We start from the raw sequence: 20,100 nt of genomic DNA on the forward strand, positions 1-20,100 counted from the left end.
GCACCAACTGTTTGTCACCTCAAAGCTGCCAATCAGTAGGAGAGAGGCAATATGGCAACAAATTGTTGACAAGATTAACAGTGTGGCAGAAGTACGCAGAACAGTCATCGAGTGCAAGAAACGCTGGCATGACTGCAAGCGCAGGACCAAGGAAAAGATGGCCAGGAACAGGAAGGCAGCACTGCAGAATGGAGGTGGGAGTCCAGCACACCAGGAGGCCCTGGACCACATGGAGGAAATGGTCGCAGCTGTCATCCCTGAGGAGATCATCACAGGGATTCAAAGACAGGACAGCGGAGACTACCAGGAGGCAACGCACATGCAGGGTAAGTTGCATGGGGAATTATAATGCACTAATGTCAACTGTAAGCAGGGGGGGATACGGACAACAAAATGCATGGAAGTCATGATATACATGGAGTGGCATGGGTAAAGGGGTATGGCATGGGGGAGTGGCCTGCACAGAAAGAAGCTGGGGCACACCATAACACTACACCAACAACAGTCCCATGGGGGCATGCTGCCATGCCAAAGATGGAGCAAAGGTAAGGCCACGTCAGGAGGGGAGGGCACAATGTCAAACTGACATCCTGGCACACGTCAGCCACTATACCCTTCACATTAACTAGGGCCCAATTAACAACCTCTAGCCATACCGACAACTGGAATTTAACAGTGACACCAGTTACCACTACCACCTCCGCTCTGTGTGCAGCTCAAGTAGCCAATGGCAGTAACTTCCCCATGGATTATACACACCCAAATTAGAGGGTTGAGGATGACAACTCCAATAATCCACTGAAACAAGACAAAGGCTCCAGTCCTGTCAAATGTCAATGCCCATAGTTGTCGCAAACATCAGCCAATGTCATCAACATTAGGAGCTACACAGCACTAAGGTCACACCCATGCTGCATATGTCAGGGTCCATCCTGTGCCTGGGTCACAATGTAACATCCCAAATGGCATACTGCCTAGACAACAGCATTGAGGGGGAGGATAAATGTAACTGGTCACTGACATACACCTGCACAGTCAGAGGCGGAAATAGGACACTGCTATGACTATCAGGGCAATCCAATGTACCACACATTCCCTAACATCAGCTGTACACATTACCAATGCCAACATCCATATCGTGCCATAACAATGCTATGCATAGGATACGCTACATGTCAACTACATATAAGTGGATGTGAAAGATCAGAGACTGGGGCAGGTCCAAATTGTTAAGTGTGCTGCTAGTGCCATCAGAACACCCACAGCCAGTGAAAGGTCTCACCATGAGAATGGATGTAGACGGAGGGTTGAGTAGGACAAGGTGGCAAATCACTATTTGGCCTAAACCAACACCTAGAGGAGATGATGCCGACAAGTCTAATAACTTACCACAGTACATGTGACATGCAGGTGGGGCATAGGCCTGGGAGAATGCCCATCTGAAAGACTGGAGCAATGAACATGAAACAAGATCACAATGTGAAATCATCATAAGGCAGGCATGTCACATCACAAATGCCACAACACAGACACACTAATTGTGCCCTATTTCATTGCAGAGGACAATGGATCTCCTGCGGATATGCCTGTCCCAGAATACCCTGATGACATGGATGACAATCTGACAAACATTCCCCAGCAGGCCATCCAAGATGTCCTTGGAACACTCCAGACCCCACCTTCAGTCACAAGGAGGAGCACAGAACAAGCAGCCATCGTAGAGGATCCACCCACCACCCCAATTGTAAAACCTGCCAGCTCCAATACAGCTGAGGATTCAGACGACACAGGCACCAGCTTTGAGAGAACTGTAGTTGGGGTATAGCGGGAGCTGGCCAATGAGGTGTGGGTGGGGATGCAAACTGTGGCAGCCAGCCTAGAGGGGGTGCGTTCGTGCATGATGTCATCTGCAGATCAGGCAGCAGCCATGCAAGCCCTAACATCCATCCTGCAAGGACTACAAGAAACTGTCAAGGAATTCACCACTGCAGTAAGGGAGTTGCCACAACACTTCGCACCCCAAACCTTCCACTGCATGCATGAATGCAATTATGACCCCCTCAGGGCCGACCTGGCTGCCTACCATCGTGATGTGGCTGCTATTCTTAAGAATCAGTAGATCCTCCTTGCTGCAGTACTGTCCTTAAGACCTTCACAGGTAGCAGTGACCGGGATGTCTGACTCCACGTCTTCTAACACTGAGGTGTGTGTTGCCCCTTCACAACCACCACCACCAAGGACAGAGGAGGTAACACACACATCAGAAGAAGAAGACATGGAACAGATCACATTCACACGGAAAAGTACCCGGAAGCACTAGTCCCTGCCTCATGGCCAACTATTACCAAGGTCCTGCGTTTTGTAACATGCCAGTCTTACAACAACTGTACTCAATGGCTGTTCCGCTAACCACTGTGTATCTTGTCAGCCTGCCCAGTGCTTGTCTCTCTCTTAGTTATTGGCAAATCCTGTCCCTCTGCACTGTCTGAAACATCTACCCAGCATGTAAAAAGCATTTTTCTTTACCCCTTGTGTAGGATCACAATGGAAGATGTCACTATAATGGACTCACAATCATGGACAATGTAAATATAGCACTACAGCACTTTTCAATAGATAGCACTTACACAACAAATCTGTTTCTATGTAATGTGACACATCAACTGTGCAGTAGATAACTGAAATGTGCCTCCTGTCAAATAGTGTAGCTTGTCAATACAACTGTCCTGAAATTATGTAGTCAGATAAATCTGCACAGTGGCCAGGATTGCATCATACTCTGCCCTTCCTGAGGATAATATCTGATGAAGTGAGAAACCATACACCATTATGCTGTGTTGGACAGAATAATGCTTCCTCAAGGGATATCTAAGTCATCAAATAGTGGCCGCAAAACGTTGTCACCATGCAATACTAACACAGATAACAGTGCACACAAATCTAAGCAAACACTCCAAAAACTGCATGAATGAAGGTGTCTGAGTTTACATCCAAATAGGTAATCATGCTGAACAGTGTCACAAATGATCTATGTGAGTCATGAAGACGATACTACAAGAGTGCTTACGACAACTCATCTTATAAGAGTGTCCTTGAACATCGCACTGCAGTCAGACCTAAAACTTCCCCCAATACCAAGTCTGGAAGCACTGTTTGTGACTTAGAAAACATACTTCTCGACAAGAACACGTTGGGATCCATATTAACTGTGATTGGTGGTTGCAACGAATGGTAGAATCTTTACAAGGTAGCTCTGGGGTAGCTGCCAATCTCACAGCTCATTTGGGATTTGTTCGTAGCATAGGACAAAAATGTAATAGTACAAACTTCATGTACACTAATGCCAAGGCCATGATCAACAAGCATTTAACACATACTGTAAAGGGTTCACTATATATTTATTAAATGGTAATCACAGAAGAGGAAACTGAGGGAAAAATCTTACCTACCCTATTCTACCCTGGCTACTCATTACCCACAACTGTCCCTAACTAACCTAACCTAAACTTACTTATCACATGTAACAAAACGTTCTAAACATCAGCCCCCTTATGAGACGGGACACATGGAGGACAACAGGTACTAACCTAAACACATACTATACTATCCTAAACAAATATATTTTTTTTTGTATTTTTTTTTTTTTAAACACACAAGAACCCCAACATAGCCCCCCACCCACCGACCCACACACTTAATAAGGAAAAATAGAAAGATTTTGGACCCTCATCCCCCCCACTAACACTAACTAAACTAAAAGCCTATACTAACCTAACACTAAGCCCCCTAAGCCAACTAAGTATGAGAACAAGGAAAGAGGAGGGAGGGGAAGGAATCATGTCCATATACCAAAGTCTAGAGGTTGGCCCTCCGGAGGGTCCGCTTGATGGACCGCACACGCCTGTTCATAGGGCGAACATCCCGGCTCAGATTACTAATTTTCCTCAGCACACGGTCCATCTTACGTTCCATTGCCTGGAAAGCTGCAGGGTCAACAGTAGCAGCTGGGGCAGTCTGCGTACCGGCGGAGGAGGTTTGTGGGCGTGTAGAGCCAATGCCTGTGGGCTGCCCTGAAGGTGTTGCACTGCTGGGGCCTGGAACAACTGGAGACATTGGGATAACAGTCTCAGCTGTGGGTGGTGCCACCTGGGTGGAACTGGTGGTTGTGCTGATGGTGGCTGTGGTTGGTAAAGTCGGGCCACTCTGTGGGAAAGCCCTCCATGCTCCGGAGGCCCGTTCATTGCGGTATCTACGGGCCATCCGCCTGAACCTCGACTCTACCAGCAGGATATGTTGGTATCTCATAGTTCGCCGCTGGAACTCACAGACCTGGATGGGTCTCATGTTTGCAGCTGTGAAGACAAAGGAAAACAATTTACATTAGGAACTGCATTGTCTGAAATGGCACAAGAAGTAAATCAGACAATACATCTACTGTACTTGTAACAGCTCTTATCACCATACAGATCATTGAATGTCCCTGAGGAAGTACATGGCAGGCCAGCCTACAAAGGTCATATCACACATAGCACATCCAAAACCTACAAGATGGGTAACAACTGGCATAAACTTGCCATCTGAGTTCTGCCAGTTGTCAGCTAACAATCATGCGCACATCCTCTGCCAATGCCTGGGCTACAGATGTCAGTATACGGAATGAAAAACTGAAGCCACATGGTCTGCAAGTTGTAATTGGACTTGCTAGTATAGTACTCTTGTGCCATACCTGAGTGTGTATACTAGGTTCAGATAAACATTCACTTATTCACATGTATGTGTAACATATTGGTAGCATCAGTCCTAGGTACCCTATTCACAAACCCATGCCTGTGTTTGAGGGGTGGGGTGGAGAAAAAACAAACAATTCCAAACAACATGGACAACCAGGAGTGTATAGAAAGCTCTACACGTGTTTAGCTCTACACACACACCACAGGTAAGGTCTATCAACAATTAGGAGTCTGCAAACCCTTGACCAATCATAGCACCACACATGTCAGGAAGTGAAGACCTTGGTCCACATAATATACTTCCAGTAAGGCATGACTTACAACAGACACAGAGTTGCAAGAACACCCATGATCATGCTTAGCATGCACACCTAGGCCATTGTTCCACCAAGTTCCCCATACTTGTAGCACTACATGAGGAAGTACATGCTGCTAGGGAGTTCTACCTACAGTTTAATAAGTACTTTGGTGAATAGGGAATCAGAAGTCTGTTGGAAAGCGATTTGCAGTACCAATCTGGGAGAATGTGGGTCTGACAGTCGGACTAAATCTGAGATGAGTCCAACTCTTGTTGATACAAGTGTTATCCACATGACTCACCCCAGTTCTCATTGCGGGGCCTACAGGAATGACCTACAATCCCGAGATAATACAATAGGATAAGCATTGGCCAACTCAAAAATTTTGAGAAACTGAAATCCCACTCATGGAACAAGACAATGATTGGCCAGCGCATCACACCTTGCTATGTGTGCAACACACAGGAGTCCATCACACATCACCAGCAAACACAACACATAACAGACATATCAACACTTACTGGAGTGGTCGGGGTCCTCAAATGTAGCCACCTCTCCCACAGTGTAGGGTGCCGGTCCACCTGTAAGGCATGGAAGGAAGAAATGTACTCAGAATCTGTGCACTGACCAACAATTTAAAAGACAAAAACAATGTGTAAGCTGACTAAAGTAATGAAAGCCATTCAGACATGATGATACTGCATCTGATATATCACGGCCAACATGTACATAACATAGGTCTCCTGTGACAGTTACACACATATCTTCACACATGCAGTGGCCCTAACTATCATGTGGTGGCAAACATGCTCCTTCATCAGTGACCAGAAATAATAATGGTGTGTAATCGTCTCATCTTGTGCATCCAAGAGAGACATCCAAAGCCTAGTTACTTGAGGACTGCATTACCAGTCAAACAGCCTATGTGGCCATGACACATTTATTACACATAGGTACAATGTACAGAGGGACAGGGACTTTTGTAAGCCCTCATGTTGTTACAGTTTCTTCATTTGATGTGGCCCAGCCATGGTGATTTGCACCAAACATAGAGATATGAACCCATGTGCATACCTTTGGACTGCCCTCCCAAATAGGAATGTGGCACAACAAACTCCAAATACCAGTCTAAGATGTTAGCTGAGGGCACCTTACACTTTTCCCAATGTTTTCAAATCCAAATCTGACATGTATCCAAAAAGATGAAGGACCACAATAATCCCTAACATTCATAGGACTTCCGTGAGCGCTTTCCTTACACACTCACCAGACTCACATGAGACATATGTCTGGGCCACATTGCTATCATCAATTGACGTGAAGCCAGCATTCATTTTCTGCATCATGTAGTGTTTCTAAAGTCAGTCTAGCTATTGCGTCAACAAAGTTTGCCAATATATTAGTACATCTACACTTCACTGGCAAATGTGACCTATATAGACATGCTTGGCTCCTATTTTGTTTTGTTGTCTGACACAAAGGCGGCACCAAATAACATTAAGCAAAAGTATACTGTAAGTTTGCAGAGCACGTGCTTCCTGACGGCTAGCAATTGTGATCCTTCACATTGTGCATCAATTACCCTGTATGTTTCTGCAGCATTCCACACAGTCAGCAACTTAGCTGTCAGATATTGTACAAATCATCTGATGTCACTACAGAGCATTTAATCATGCACATTTACATGATTTGTACTCACCAACAGGGCCACAAATCACTATTCCCATGTGGTCCTGCAGATCTTGCTCCTGGTGATGAGGTCAGCCCAGCGGTGCTTCAGCTGGTGGCCATTCCTCTGGCTCCCATACACGCACTGCAAGTGATGCAGCACCTTTCCCCACCGAATTCTTCGCACCTTAGTGTGATACCCTGGTATCACCCTGCGCCCTGCCTCGATCATGAGTGGGAGGAAATGGCTCACCAGCCATATAAACCCCCCAACTCCTCCTCAACCATCCTGCCAAGACGTGGCCTACCCAATATCTCGGCAATGAAAAGGGGAATAGGGGAGAAAGAAGAAGAAAGGAGAAAAGGGGGAAAGTAGGAGTACGATAAAAAAGAAAAGTAAACTTAACAACTAAAAGAGCCCAACTATCCCCAAACTAGCACTACCCACAACAGACTCCCACAAACATACTACAATACTGGACAACTGTAAACAAAACACACTCAAACAGTATACAACAGCGATATTTATTTCACAAAGTAACAAGTAAGATAGCACACAGGACACTAAAGCACAAAATCACTGGACAACACTCTGAACACAGCCACACAGTCTAGAAGATTCACAGACTGCAAAGTGAAAGTGAAAGTACACCCACTGTACATAATCTGTAAACAGGATATCCTATTACATCACATCCTGCATAAAATGGCTGCCGTTTATACGGTTATGCGTCATATTTTTTCACGCATATAGAATGTGCGTCATATTTTTCGACACACAGGAGTGAAAATTAGGACGCCTCCAAATTATAGTAAATAGTCTACAATTATTTGGATGCGGCCTAATTTTCACTCCTGTGCGTCGAAAAATATGACGCAAAATCTGTATTGGTGGAAAAAAATTATGCATAATGCTAGCAACGTCAAAATTTCAGTGCATGAACTGGTTTTGGTGATTTTTTCAATTTTTATGTTATGTTACATTTGTGACACAACTGAGATAGGCTGATTGCACCCACTATGGTGTTGATGGTGTATGTTCACATGTGAGACATCATACTGCAGCGGACCATGACCCGCTACTTTCTTAACAGGATTTTGACAGTTGGCTGACGCACTAGATGGCCATATGTGTGGCCTACATATATGTATTGCACAATTTGGGCATGTTTGGCATCAGGAGAGGATATCAAGGTGACGTACATAAGTACAATACTTCAATGCCTCTGGCTCAATGTGTGTGCAGTGGCAACTAATGTAGTTGTTGACCCAGTGTGTGCATCACAAGATGCATATTTGAAAATATGCTTGTATGAATGTGAAATCAATGTGTCCGAACCTTAGATGCAAGTCATTGTGGAAATGAGAGAGGACATGTGTTAGTCATACATGTAGCAACATACATGTAGTCATACATGTAGCAACATCTGTTGTGTGCACTTCCAAGATTTTGGGTAATGTAGACACCACAAATGACAAAGCATGCACCAGATAGATGTCAGATGCTTGTTCATGTCAATGGTCCACAATTTCACCATCCCATGTCCTAGATTTTTGGTAACTGCTTCCTAGGCACTTGTTGGTGAATCCCACAGTGAGTCAGGCACATGCATTGACGAAGTGGGTACCATGTAATTGGCCCAGACAGCCAAAGGTGAACCACAAATGTATTATGACGCCACAGTTGAGGTCATATAACTGAGCCACAACTCTCCAGTGGCTGTGGTGGACCAGCAGATGAGGCAGCACGTGTCCACATATTTCCACTGATCAATTGCACAGAGGTGTCTTGTTCATGTATGTGGTCCAATGTTGATCCTGTATATTTTTAGGGGTGTATTTTGTCAAAGTTACGTCCAGGTCGCATCATGAGTCAGTGGCAGATATTCCTGTATCTACTGAGTATCCTTCGGAGATCAATGTGAGTAAAGTCAATGAGGACATGAAATCCTACATGGGGATGGTCCCACCCTGTCACTAAAGACCCTGTCACTGAAGACGTGTAATGAGACTGTCAACAGGGCAACCTTGGTGTGCGGAGTGAGATCATGTCTCAGGTGTCATGTTCCGGCAGGTGTCATTACAACACATTTGGCGCAGACTGAGTATAAATATGCCCCTTAGTCTCCTCAATGAGACAGCGTTCTGCCCTTCTGGGGAGATGTGCTAATGACTCCCAGGAGAGGGTACGATAGGGGACTGCTCTGAAAAGAAGTATCACCTACCTTCTGCAGGAAGCCACATGGGAAGTGGCTCAAAAGACAAGCTTCAAAGGAAAAGCCACCTCTGAAGGGCAAATATGTTAAACATGGGAGAGAGGCTGCTCCATTGTTTTAGTAGACAGTCTGGCACTTGGAACAGAAGTGGGTAAACCAGTTTCCAAACTGGTTTTCCAGGGGTGTGTAGCTCACTTGATAGCCACACCACTGGGTTGGGCTAGGGAGCTCAACACTCCGGGAGATGGGTCCTGTCATATTGGAAGTGGACAGAATGGTGCATCCTGTGATATCCATATGCCATACTTTACAGGAAGTGGCCATCAGTGGGAGGGAACCTTGTAGCCCATTTACTACCAACTGCATCCTGCGCTGAGGGCATTTTCTGAGCCTAAGTAGGGCACCCCTGGTACAACTAACTGGGCTGGACTGGAAGAAGAACTGACAAAAGACTGCCCTGCTGCATCATGGAACCAGCAAAGAGAGGCTGCACTGCTGTGGACTGCACCTGCTGAACCTAGTAGGTAGCAAAGGTGAAGGATTGTGCCTGCTGTGCCCTGCTTGAGAAGAAATTATCTCCATATCCAGAGACTCTAACAATACATTAAAAAATAGTCTTGTCTTGTTGGTTTCTTCTTCAATTGTTTGGTACTGTTTAAATGTCTTACACGTGTTCCTTTGTGTAAGCCTTGCTGATCAGAGCCACAGCTACTCAGGGAGGTGACCTCCTTTTTACAGTACAGGGACACAACAGCTCAGATGTCTGCTGGGGGAAGCTGGTAGCCCAAAGTCTTCAAACCACCAACCACCGCCATGCAGGACCTGATGCACAAAGTAGCACCCGGGTTGGCTGATCCTGGGACTGTCATTCGAGTGTAGCTGAGACCTCCAGAGGATGAGCAGTAGACCCAGGAAGGATTGGCTTGTTACTGAGATACTGGTCAACTAGTATCTCAGTGGCAGCTGGAGTTCTAATAGCACCAATAGGACTTCAAGGGATGCTGACCCTGTGACCGGGGCCACCTCACCTCCTTTGTGGACCAAGGGATAGTTGCAGCAAGACCTCCTTAACAACATCACGTGTACAACATCGTTTCAGCATCTTCAGCATCCTTCACCCCTTGCATCAGAACAACTTCCATATGAAATCCCTGCAAAGAATAAAAGTGCCCAGAGCTGACTGAAGACTTCTTCCCCTGCTGAGGTAACTGTTCCTGAGGAACTTGCTGGTCTCCCTGACTGGGTCTCTACTAAAGTTGGTCCCATAAAGTGACTCCAAGTGACTGAATTCCAACTAGCCCGAACTTTATAGTGAAAACTTTTCCAAGTGTCAAATTTGCTAAATTTGCCAATGCTTGGTAGTGATTGAGGGAACTAACTTGATTTACTATACTTTGATAAGTATATATCTACAATAAACTCTAGTGTAGTGTCCGACAATACATAAAAATACTGTCTATTTTTATCAATTAGTTTGGATTTCTTTGGTATCTTGGTTTCTTCTTCATTTGGTTGGTGCTGTTTAAATGCTTTACACTTGTGTAAGCCTTGCAGCTCAGAGCCACAGCTACACAGGGTTGAGCTGAAGGCTTGACAAACAAAACCTAAGGGTCCTAAAGGGGTGGGTAAGTTTGTATTACATACACTTTGAGATTGCACAACCACACCATATAATATACCCCATTTCTACATGGATGGATGGAGAAAACGTAGAAGGGAAAAACACCAAAAGGACAAACAACACTTAAAACACACAAGACCAACATATGGATTGGCTTTAAAACAGATTTAGTAATAAACCTATAAAGAGATACTCCAAAATAGAGAGCCGATAGAAAAGCTGAAATACCCAAGTTAATAATTAACTTTCTCTCAATATCATTCACATTTTAATGGTATAAGATGTGGTGCTGTCACTATTGGTAAGACATCTAAGTTAGTGCATCTGAATCATATGATTTTAGAAGGGTAGGGTTCACATTTTTCTGAGATCGTAAACAAATATTCTAAAGTGTGTGCGCATATGAACGTGTGTGGCTTTGTATGTGTGTTTAGTGATCTTATGTATGCGTGTCTCCTTGTGCGATTGTGCATGTAGGTGTCTCAGTTTGTGTGCGCATTTATGTTTTGCACCACTCTCTATTTTAGTTGTTGCCAACCACAGGAAAGAGCTGAATGCTAAGATTCCTTGGTATTTGCACTAGATGGCAATCTTCCCAAGACGCTCTCTCCAGATGAAGGCTGTGCGCTGTGAAGCGTGACAACAATGTCCCACCGCAGGAGTCGACGAATCTTGCCCACATTTGCTTGCATTTGGTATGTAGTGATGCCGAAGGAGTTTTAGAATCATAAGACTGCTCTGAGATTAATGTAAAACTGTTTTCAGCACCATTGCTACAGAGTGATTCGCGAATTTGTAGGCCGAAGGCCCGTGTTCGCGTTTTAAGTAATAGTGTCTCGTTCGTGTCTAGTGTGTAAGATGATACTAGAACCAGTGCTTTAAATGGGCCGGTACTCTCCGGTACTGAGTACCGGCACTTTTTTATTTTGAGAGGGAGAGTACCGGCATATCTCAAGAAAAACGTAATACTTTTAATTGGAGAGTACCGGCACTTCTCAGAAACAAGCAGGTACTCTGATACAGAGTACCTGCACTTCTATTTTTCCATTTAAAGCACTGACTAGAACTCTCTGCAGTTCGTAACGGGGATCCTGTTGTGTATGTAGGCTATCACGCCCTCCGTCTAGGGCGACTCCACCCAAGGACTTTGTGTGGTTGAGAAGTGACACTGAGACTTCACAGTTGGACAAAACACGAGCCAGGCGGATCTTGGTACCATGGGCCCTAAGAGTGGCCCGTAAAAACTTCTATTCACAGGAATGCATTTTTAAAGTGACACCAATCCTGTTTGTGCACGGACCCTAACGCAGCACAATCCTTGAGCGTAGATTGTACGTGCCTGATTAATGCTGAACTGATCCAGAAGTAGTCCATAGTTTAGTTTGAATCGCGCGCATTCCTTCCTGAAAAGGCATTTTATGGTATTTGGTTTTCCATGCTGCCATGCGACATTTCGCCCAGTGCTTTATACCTTTGCGGCAACGGAGAAACTAACTGCGTTTCCCCAATGCGGCAACACGTGAGTGTAATGTACTCTGAACCTTCTTCTGCAAGAACAAGGTCAGTGTTTACGTCAGAGATGGAGGGGAGGGTAGAAGTAGGCAGACAAAAACGTGTCAATTTTTAATAAACTCCAGCGCTTGGCACTTAGCTAGCTCAGGGAAACTGGGAGGGGCCATGACATCCTTCCTCTGGTTGCCATAGCACCCACACACTGGAGCTGCTGAACATTTTCCTTGCAGGACGAGCCGTCCAAGTCCCAAAGAAAGTTGTGTGTGGAAACTAGGGCGGGTAAAATACTCTGCGGGCGGTGAAAGGCTCACGGTGCATCGACACACACTGGGAATTATCACCCGAGCTGTGAAGAGAGTGCGGTAAGCCTCTGGTATAGGCAGCCTCTAACGATGCAAAGAAGATCGGGCCCTTTTCAGAAAACTTCTCTATTCAAATAAAAGAAATTGCGCCCTAATAGCCCGATGAGGACCAAACACTGTCTGATTGAGATGTCCGTGGCACTGAGGTATTTGTTCCAGTGACACGAGCCTCTTTCAGTGTGCATTTCAATGTACCGAAACACGGTTCAATTCCCTACCTGGATCGCTATTGGTATGCCATCCATACTGCTGCGACTCTGTCCCATGCCCTCCCTGTGACGCGCAGTACATAGTGTCCAAATACAGCCCGGTGCCCTCCCTATAAAGAACCGTCGAACCCCAGTCTCTCAGTGCAGTTCTAAATGCCGAAAGACAGCCCAGTGCCTAATGTGTAACTGCCGAAGAGCCCCAGCCAATGAATACATAATGCCGAAACATGGCTTAGTAGCATGGAAAGCGCCGAAGAACCCCATCCTAAAAGTTCGCAGATCATAGTGCCGAAACACGGTCCAGTGCTCTGTCTGTGAGGCGCGAAGGAGCCCGAGCCCTTCAGTGCACAGTCCATAGTGCCGAAACACGACCCAATGACCTGCCTGTATTGTGCAGAGGAGCACAGCCCTGTAGTAAGCAGTCCATATTGCCGAAACACGGGTCGGTGCCCTGCCTGTGACTCGAGGAGGAGCCCCAGCATCTCTTGAGCAGCCCGTAGTGCAGAAACACTCCCATTGCCCCATTGTCCTCCCTGTAACGCGCGTAGGAGTCCAGCTTGTCAGTGCACACTTTATAGAAGGATGCCGAAACACGGCCCGGTGCCCTAGCCCAGGCGCGCAGAAGAGCCTCTGCTTCTCAGTGCAGTGACGAAACACAGCCCCGTGCCCTCCCTGTAAAGCCCTGAAGGGCAGCAGTCTCTCAATGCTCACTCCATAGTGCCGTAACACCGTCCAATGCTCGACCTCTGAGACCGGGACAAGCCCAGTCCCTTCAGTGCGCAGTACATAGTGCCGAAACACGGTCCACTGCCCTTCCTGTGACGCGCGGAGGAGCCCAGGATCCCAGTGCGCGGCCAATAGTGAAGAAACACAGCCCGGTGCCCCGCCTGTGGCTCGCGGAGAAGCCCCAGACTCTTGGTGCGCAGTTCTTAGTGAAAGAACACAGCCCGGTGCCCTGCCAGCGACGGGCGGAGGAACCCCAGCCTCTTGGTGGGAAGTCCTTAGTGAAGGAACACGGCCCGGCGCCCTGCCAGCGACGCGCGGAGGAGCCCTAGATAACCAGTCTGCAGTACATAGTACAGAAGCACAGCCCCAGGGCACACCTGTAATAGCCCAGAGGACCCCCTGCCTCTTAGTGCGCAGTCCACAATACCGAGACATGGCCCAATGCCCTGCTATGACCCGCGGGTGAGCCTCCCCTCAGTGCGCAATCCATAGTGCCGAAACAAAGCCTACTACCTAGTAAAACGCGCTGAAGAGTCCTCTCTGCGCTGTGCATAGTGAAGAAACACGGACCAATAAACTGACTGTAACGCGTGGAGGATCCCAACCCTCAGTGCGCAGTCCTTAGTGCCGAAACACGGCTCAATGTCCTCCCTGTGACGCGCGGAGGATCCCAACCCTCAGTGCGCAGTCGGCAGTGCCCAAACACGGCCCAAAGCATTGCTGTGAAGCCCGAGCCACTAGCAGTCCAGAGTTTATAGTATCCAGACAGTGGAATGGTCTGCCCGTGAGGAGGTGAGGAGTCTCTGCCCCTGAGGCCATGGGAGCCTCTCGCAAAGCGCTGTCCGTGGTGCTGAATTAGTAGATTCAATTCCATGCCCCGGAACGCCAAGGAATCTGTGCTCGTCTCAGTGAGCTGTCCGTGGTGCTGAGGTGCTGCACGGCACCCTAGCTAAGAAGAGCTTGTAGTGAGCTGCTGTTCATTATTCCAGGATTTCCCAAGCGTGCGTCCTACCCACCCAAGGAATATTATACTAATGAATTCATAACAGGCAGTGCCATTTCCGGTCTGCTGCAGCCTTTGCTTCGGTGAATGTATTCCTGTCTGTCACGAAGCGATTTTCACAGGACTCGAATATACTTTTTTGGCAGCATTCTTTTTTTAACTGTTACTTGTCTTTGCAGTCTACAGAGAAAATAGGATCTCTCTAAATGAGCAGCCGTCTAACAAGAGGGGTCTGGCAGGGATGAATCTACCTGCGCCTGCAGTGGGAGCCGCCTGCGCTGCGCGCACCACTTTCTAGCTGCGCCTCTGAACTGCCTCTTGCGAGCAAGGAATCCGTGGGCTGCATGCAGACGGGCAGGTCTCTCTTGCCACGCTCCCACTGTCTCTCAGGCTCCCGAGGTGCTCGGCGGCGGACCCCGGCAAGGAGCTCAAGCTTGCAACCAACATGAGCACCTGTGCTTGTTTATAGCGTGCCAAATCTGAATCATTCTGAAAAGCCAAGCAGGAGCACAGACCGCGACAGACAGCCTCGCCAGCCGCAAAGATGAAGGCTGTACAGCAACGGATTTTGGAAACCGGGAAGACGGAGGTGAAGAATTTAGCCGGGAAATCGCTCGGCAAGCTCTACAGGTAAATGGCCATCCTACTCTCCCAATACAGGGCCCGGCGATGCTGTAAGGTCTCCCCCTTCGTGCACGGGGCATGGGCACTCTACACACCTCGCTTTTTAAACCCCAAAATAAAATACTGCATGCGTAGAGACGGGCTGAGATTCTCCCACTGTGCTCAATAAATGCAAATATTCTGGCTCTCATTTATAGTTTGGCATTGAAATATACCAGGGGTCATTTAAAGGAGTGTTTTTTAAACTGAGAGCTAAAGCGGAAAGAGAGATGATTTTCTGAAAAATTGCACCCTAATATGTTTTAGAGACCACTGTGTGCGGTTTTTAACTACCCTCGCACACTTAGAGGCGCGCTCGGTCGCTCACTCACACACTCTCTAACTCACTCAGTCAGAGTGACCCATTCTGCTTTTGTAAGACCCGCAAAGCATCCAGTCCTCGTGAATAATTAATCACTTTCCAGGAGGACATTTTACATTCCCATAATGCTCCGGCGCACACGGGGGAGATGAATGTTAAACAGATACGCTGGAACGTCTAAATCACGGACACACCTGTGTGGCATGGACTCCGCATGGGCGGCCATGTTTATTTTATTTATAAAACACGGCATTCAATGTGCAGACTCGACTTAATTATAGCACTTCAAATATATATGACCCCCTTGAGATGCCTGGGTGTATGTCTGCTTGTGCGTTTTGAAGCCCTGTAATCCATTAAGTAGCATATATTTAAGTGGTGGGGGATGATGACGTTGGTGTGTAGACATGCCGTGCTTGTGCCTTTGCCCTGAGCAGCCTTGGTACATGAGAGGTGACCCTCTAGTGTGGACTTAAAGCGGACTGCACGGAGTAATACGTGGGACAGGCTTTTAGTCTTAAAAATGACGTTTTAAAATTACCGAAACGCCATTCACTGCTGTCTCTGGCAATATTTAGTGCTCTAGATGACATGCCCTCATTATTATTCAGTGATGATGAGTATTCGTAGCATTTTCAAATGCATTTGTTTATTTTTTCTTCAAGTGTTTGTGATATTTTTGACTCGAGTTGTCAGGTTCTAAGAGTATTTTGGCATCGTACGTGCAATGGTTTGTAAACTCAAAGTCAAACGTGATGATGACAGCGAAGCCGTGCTAGGTCTGGAACTATGATGTCGGGCTCGTAAGATATTTTACCTAGCCTTACACTCGGGTTATATTCTGTGCTATCAAACCACACAGTAGCAACAATGCATTAAACTGCGCTTCCTATCAATACACCTCCTCATTCCATCTACTTTAGGATTATAAGCAGCTTGGATGAATTTAGTGTCATAAAGAAAGATCTAAAAATCGAAATATTTTCGATCAAAATATATGCAACATAGGTAAATTGTTGGAATTATGTATTATTGAATTATGGACCTAGAGATTTCTAATATAAACGTCATATATATTTATTTATATATATATATATATATATATATATATATATATATATATATATATATATATATACACACACACACACATGGCCAAAAAACATTCAGCTATATTCCACAAGACACATGCATCTGTGTCAACATTTCCGACGGTTTATATATTCTGCACCTTCACACACAGACACTCATATATCAGGCGACTTTAACCAGTTTTTGGCAACGAGTAGGCAGGAAGCTTGTAATAATTTATTAGAAATACAAACGAATACTAATAATAAGAACAAGTTCATAAGCACAGGCTAACTTCCTTAATTTTATTCTGTGTGTACAAACTGCAGGTTCTTTTAAAAAGGTATTCTGCAGTGACGTAGATATTTCCAAATAGTAATAATTATTGTATTTCACGAACCCACCGGTAAATGTGCTCTAAATGCAATGCCTCTTTTCTGAATAACTGACCAACTTATGTCATTGTTTTAAGCAGAGACCGTTGCAACTCAAGGAGAAGGGATTTCTTTAAAAATCCCTTTGTTTTGTGCTCATCTGTAGGGAGCACGTTTAAATAGATAAATATTTTAGTAGTGCCGACATTTTATGTTTTGAAAGCAAAAAATTATAATAATTATATGTATACACATACAGAGCGCTATTTTTGGAATTAATACACGAATAATATCGGAAGTAATTTTACTGAAGAGAACTGGCCAAAATGAAGATTTTCTTCTTGTGTTGATGACGTTCACAATTTTCTAAAACATCAAAGTAAATTGCTGACGCTTGTCAGTGAACACCAGTATAAAGCATTCCCTCCTCCGAGCATTACGTTTGAGGCATATGAACTCCTTTTAAATGTGCATTTATTTGTAGTGTCTGGTAAATATGTGCAATAGCATCTGCTATAATTTGGGACACTCTGTGCTGTGCAATTAGCATATTAGCCAAGAATTCCATCATCTCATGTGGGTTGAATCTCTGTCGGCTTAGAAAAACGCAAACATTATCTGTCCGCACATAAGAAACCCCATATGTTCTGATATGTTTTGTTGTGACGTTGTGATATGTTGTGATGTTATCTTAGGGAAAGTCAAAGGAAATGATAGAAGCAGCAGGATGCAGGATAACAGGGAAGCTGGCGAAGGGGAGGGATGCTATGATCTCACATGGGCTGAATTTCTGCACATATAGTCCTATATGTCATGCCATGCCAAGTAATGGTATGATATGGTACACTACGTGTTAAAGATATGCACAGAGTGGTAGTCGCATCAGGTGGCACAGGATGTGGGAGGGTGGTAACGAGCACGAATGCAATGATCTCATGTGGAGTGAACTTCTGCCCAAGCAGTTCTCCATCTTATAATGTTTATGTTTTGTGACATATTGAAACGTTACGTTATAGAGGCATGGACGGAGGGGTAGACGCAGCAGAGGGCGCAGAGGGACACGTGGGTATCATTGGGCAGGGATGGCATCATCTCATAGTCCTCTATAATATGTTCTTCTGTTGTGTTACCTTATGTTGTGGTATGCTGTATAGAGGTTTGATAGACGTGGTATTTGCAGGGACACAAGGTGGCACGGAGCAGGGGTGGCAGGCATGTATATTATGTTGTTGAGTTATGTTACTTTGTTGTTATGTTGCGTGATATGCTGATGCCATATTGCAGTATGTCACGTTATTTTACGTTATACAGGAATGAAGGAAGGGGCACGTGCTGACAGGACGGGTAGCATTCGGCAGGGATGCCATGCCTGTTACAGTGTAACACCTGTTTCCTCAACGTATTATCTAATTAAGAAGTGAAGTGGTACCATAAATATACTTATGCACCAGTCCAAAGGCTTTCTAAAAGATGCAGTTGAATGAACGTGCTGGTTGTTTACCTCCTCACGGCCTTGGTGTCCTCTGTTGGGATAAGTCTGCCAAGATGGCGCCAGGCACAGGCGTCCGGGCCAGGGAGGCCTCTGGCCTCGAGGTTAGCACCTGGCTCGCGCGTGATGTCTTGCAAGGCCCCTGTGTAGCAGAAGCTGATTTTGCCATGTTGTGTTTTTGGGGAACAGGGTGCTGGAGAAGAAGCCGAAGACCGGGGAGACCATCGAGCTGACGGAGGATGGGAAGCCCCTGGAGGTGCCCGAGAAGAAGGCCCCTATGTGTGACTGCTCCTGCTTCGGGCTGCCCCGCAGGTACATCATCGCCATCATGAGTGGCCTGGGCTTCTGCATCTCCTTCGGAATCCGCTGCAACCTGGGCGTGGCCATTGTGGACATGGTGAACAACAGTACCATCCATGACGGGGACAGGATCATCAAAGAGGTGAGCGCCTGGAGGCCGCCAGTGGCGCTATAGAGAGCTCCGTTCCCCTCGAGCGCCCCCTTCCCCCCCCGCTCCAAAAAAACACAAGGTCAAGCGCACACCCAGTCATAAAGTCGTGACTAAGTCAATTGTGCACTCTGTGGGGCAAGGAAGAGTACAGCAATTCATCAATCCTCCCATTCAACCATCATTCATCCAGAATCCTTCTCACATACTTATCAACACTCATCCATCCAGTCTTCCATTAGCCATCTATCCAACATTCTCTGTGCCACGATTTTTCACTGCCTGCCTCTCTCCGCCACATATCTTTCCCTTTCTTAAAAGCCTCTTTCTGGTCCCCCACAGTCTCCTGCTTCTGTACTTGTAGTCACGCCTCGTGTCCCTGTTCTTTTATATGGTGCTCTCATTTTCGGTTCGCTGCTGTTTATAATTTTGGGCTCTACCCACAGTTGATTCTTAGTCTTTTCTATTTAATATTCTCTTGTAGTTTCCCCTCATCGTGTGTCTCTGTGTTGAGTGCCTGATGTCTTGCAGGGTGTATTGATTTAAATCTTTCTGTCTGCCTGTAGTTACATGTCTATCGCTGACAAGTAGCTGTCAATTTATCTAACTGTCTTTATGTCTGTCTCTTTGCCTGGCTACCTGTTTGTCTGTCTAGCTGCCTGTTTGTCCACCTTCCCATCCATCGGACGGTCATCTGTCTATCTATCTATCTATCTATCTATCTATCTATCTATCTATCTATCTATCGTTGATCTGTGCATCGGTCTCATACCCGCCTTCACCGCACATCGGTCCATTCACGGGGCTGGACAGGATTACAATCAATTCTGGATATTTTATAATATTCTGCATGCTTTGACCTAAATGGGCAAACATCATGTGATCCTAATAATTTCAAGAGTGGGGAGGAGCGGACCCCCGCAAGCAAGCAGTTAGACAGACCGACAGATGAAAGATTGATAGGGAGATACACAGACAGAAAGACGCATAGAAAAACGATTGTGTGGAGGAATCAGACAGGTGGATGGATTTATTTTTCAAGCTAATCTCCACCTCCGTCTCTTCTCTCAATTATCTTAATATGTAGGTTTCAAACCAAGGGTCGATTTGGGATAAACTTGATAATAAAGGAGCCAGTCGTTGTCGAAGGCACTCGGTTGGTACTGAATGATTTGTGGTTGAGCTGCTGTGGTTGTGTGCACAATATCCCGAGAGGCCCCAGTGATGAGACGACGCGCTCACCGAGGTGGCACCGAAGGGGGCGTGTCTCGCCCAATGAGGTGACCGTCCCGCTCTCGGATTGGTCAGGAACCTGTGTTTCCCATCGATATGCAGACCCCCTGGAGACTACCCGGGAAACACACACGTGTGCATTTTAATTTACTTT

The 20,100-nt window shown here is 46.0% G+C and overlaps 1 protein-coding gene across 1 annotated transcript in view; it reads left to right on the plus strand.

The window, feature by feature from the left end:
• The first annotated feature begins 13,219 nt into the window (after positions 1–13,219).
• SLC17A6 (solute carrier family 17 member 6) overlaps positions 13,220–20,100 on the plus strand; it is a 281,370-nt gene continuing 274,489 nt past the window's right edge. Inside the window, exons 1-2 of the mRNA XM_069221946.1 lie at positions 13,220–14,976; positions 18,455–18,707. Of these exons, the coding sequence (XP_069078047.1) occupies positions 14,891–14,976; positions 18,455–18,707 (339 nt within the window). The 5' untranslated portion in view covers positions 13,220–14,890. The remainder of the gene's footprint in view (positions 14,977–18,454; positions 18,708–20,100) is intronic.

Source organism: Pleurodeles waltl, chromosome 3_1 (genome assembly GCF_031143425.1).
Source record: "Pleurodeles waltl isolate 20211129_DDA chromosome 3_1, aPleWal1.hap1.20221129, whole genome shotgun sequence".
In the NCBI taxonomy this organism is placed as follows: domain Eukaryota; kingdom Metazoa; phylum Chordata; class Amphibia; order Caudata; family Salamandridae; genus Pleurodeles; species Pleurodeles waltl.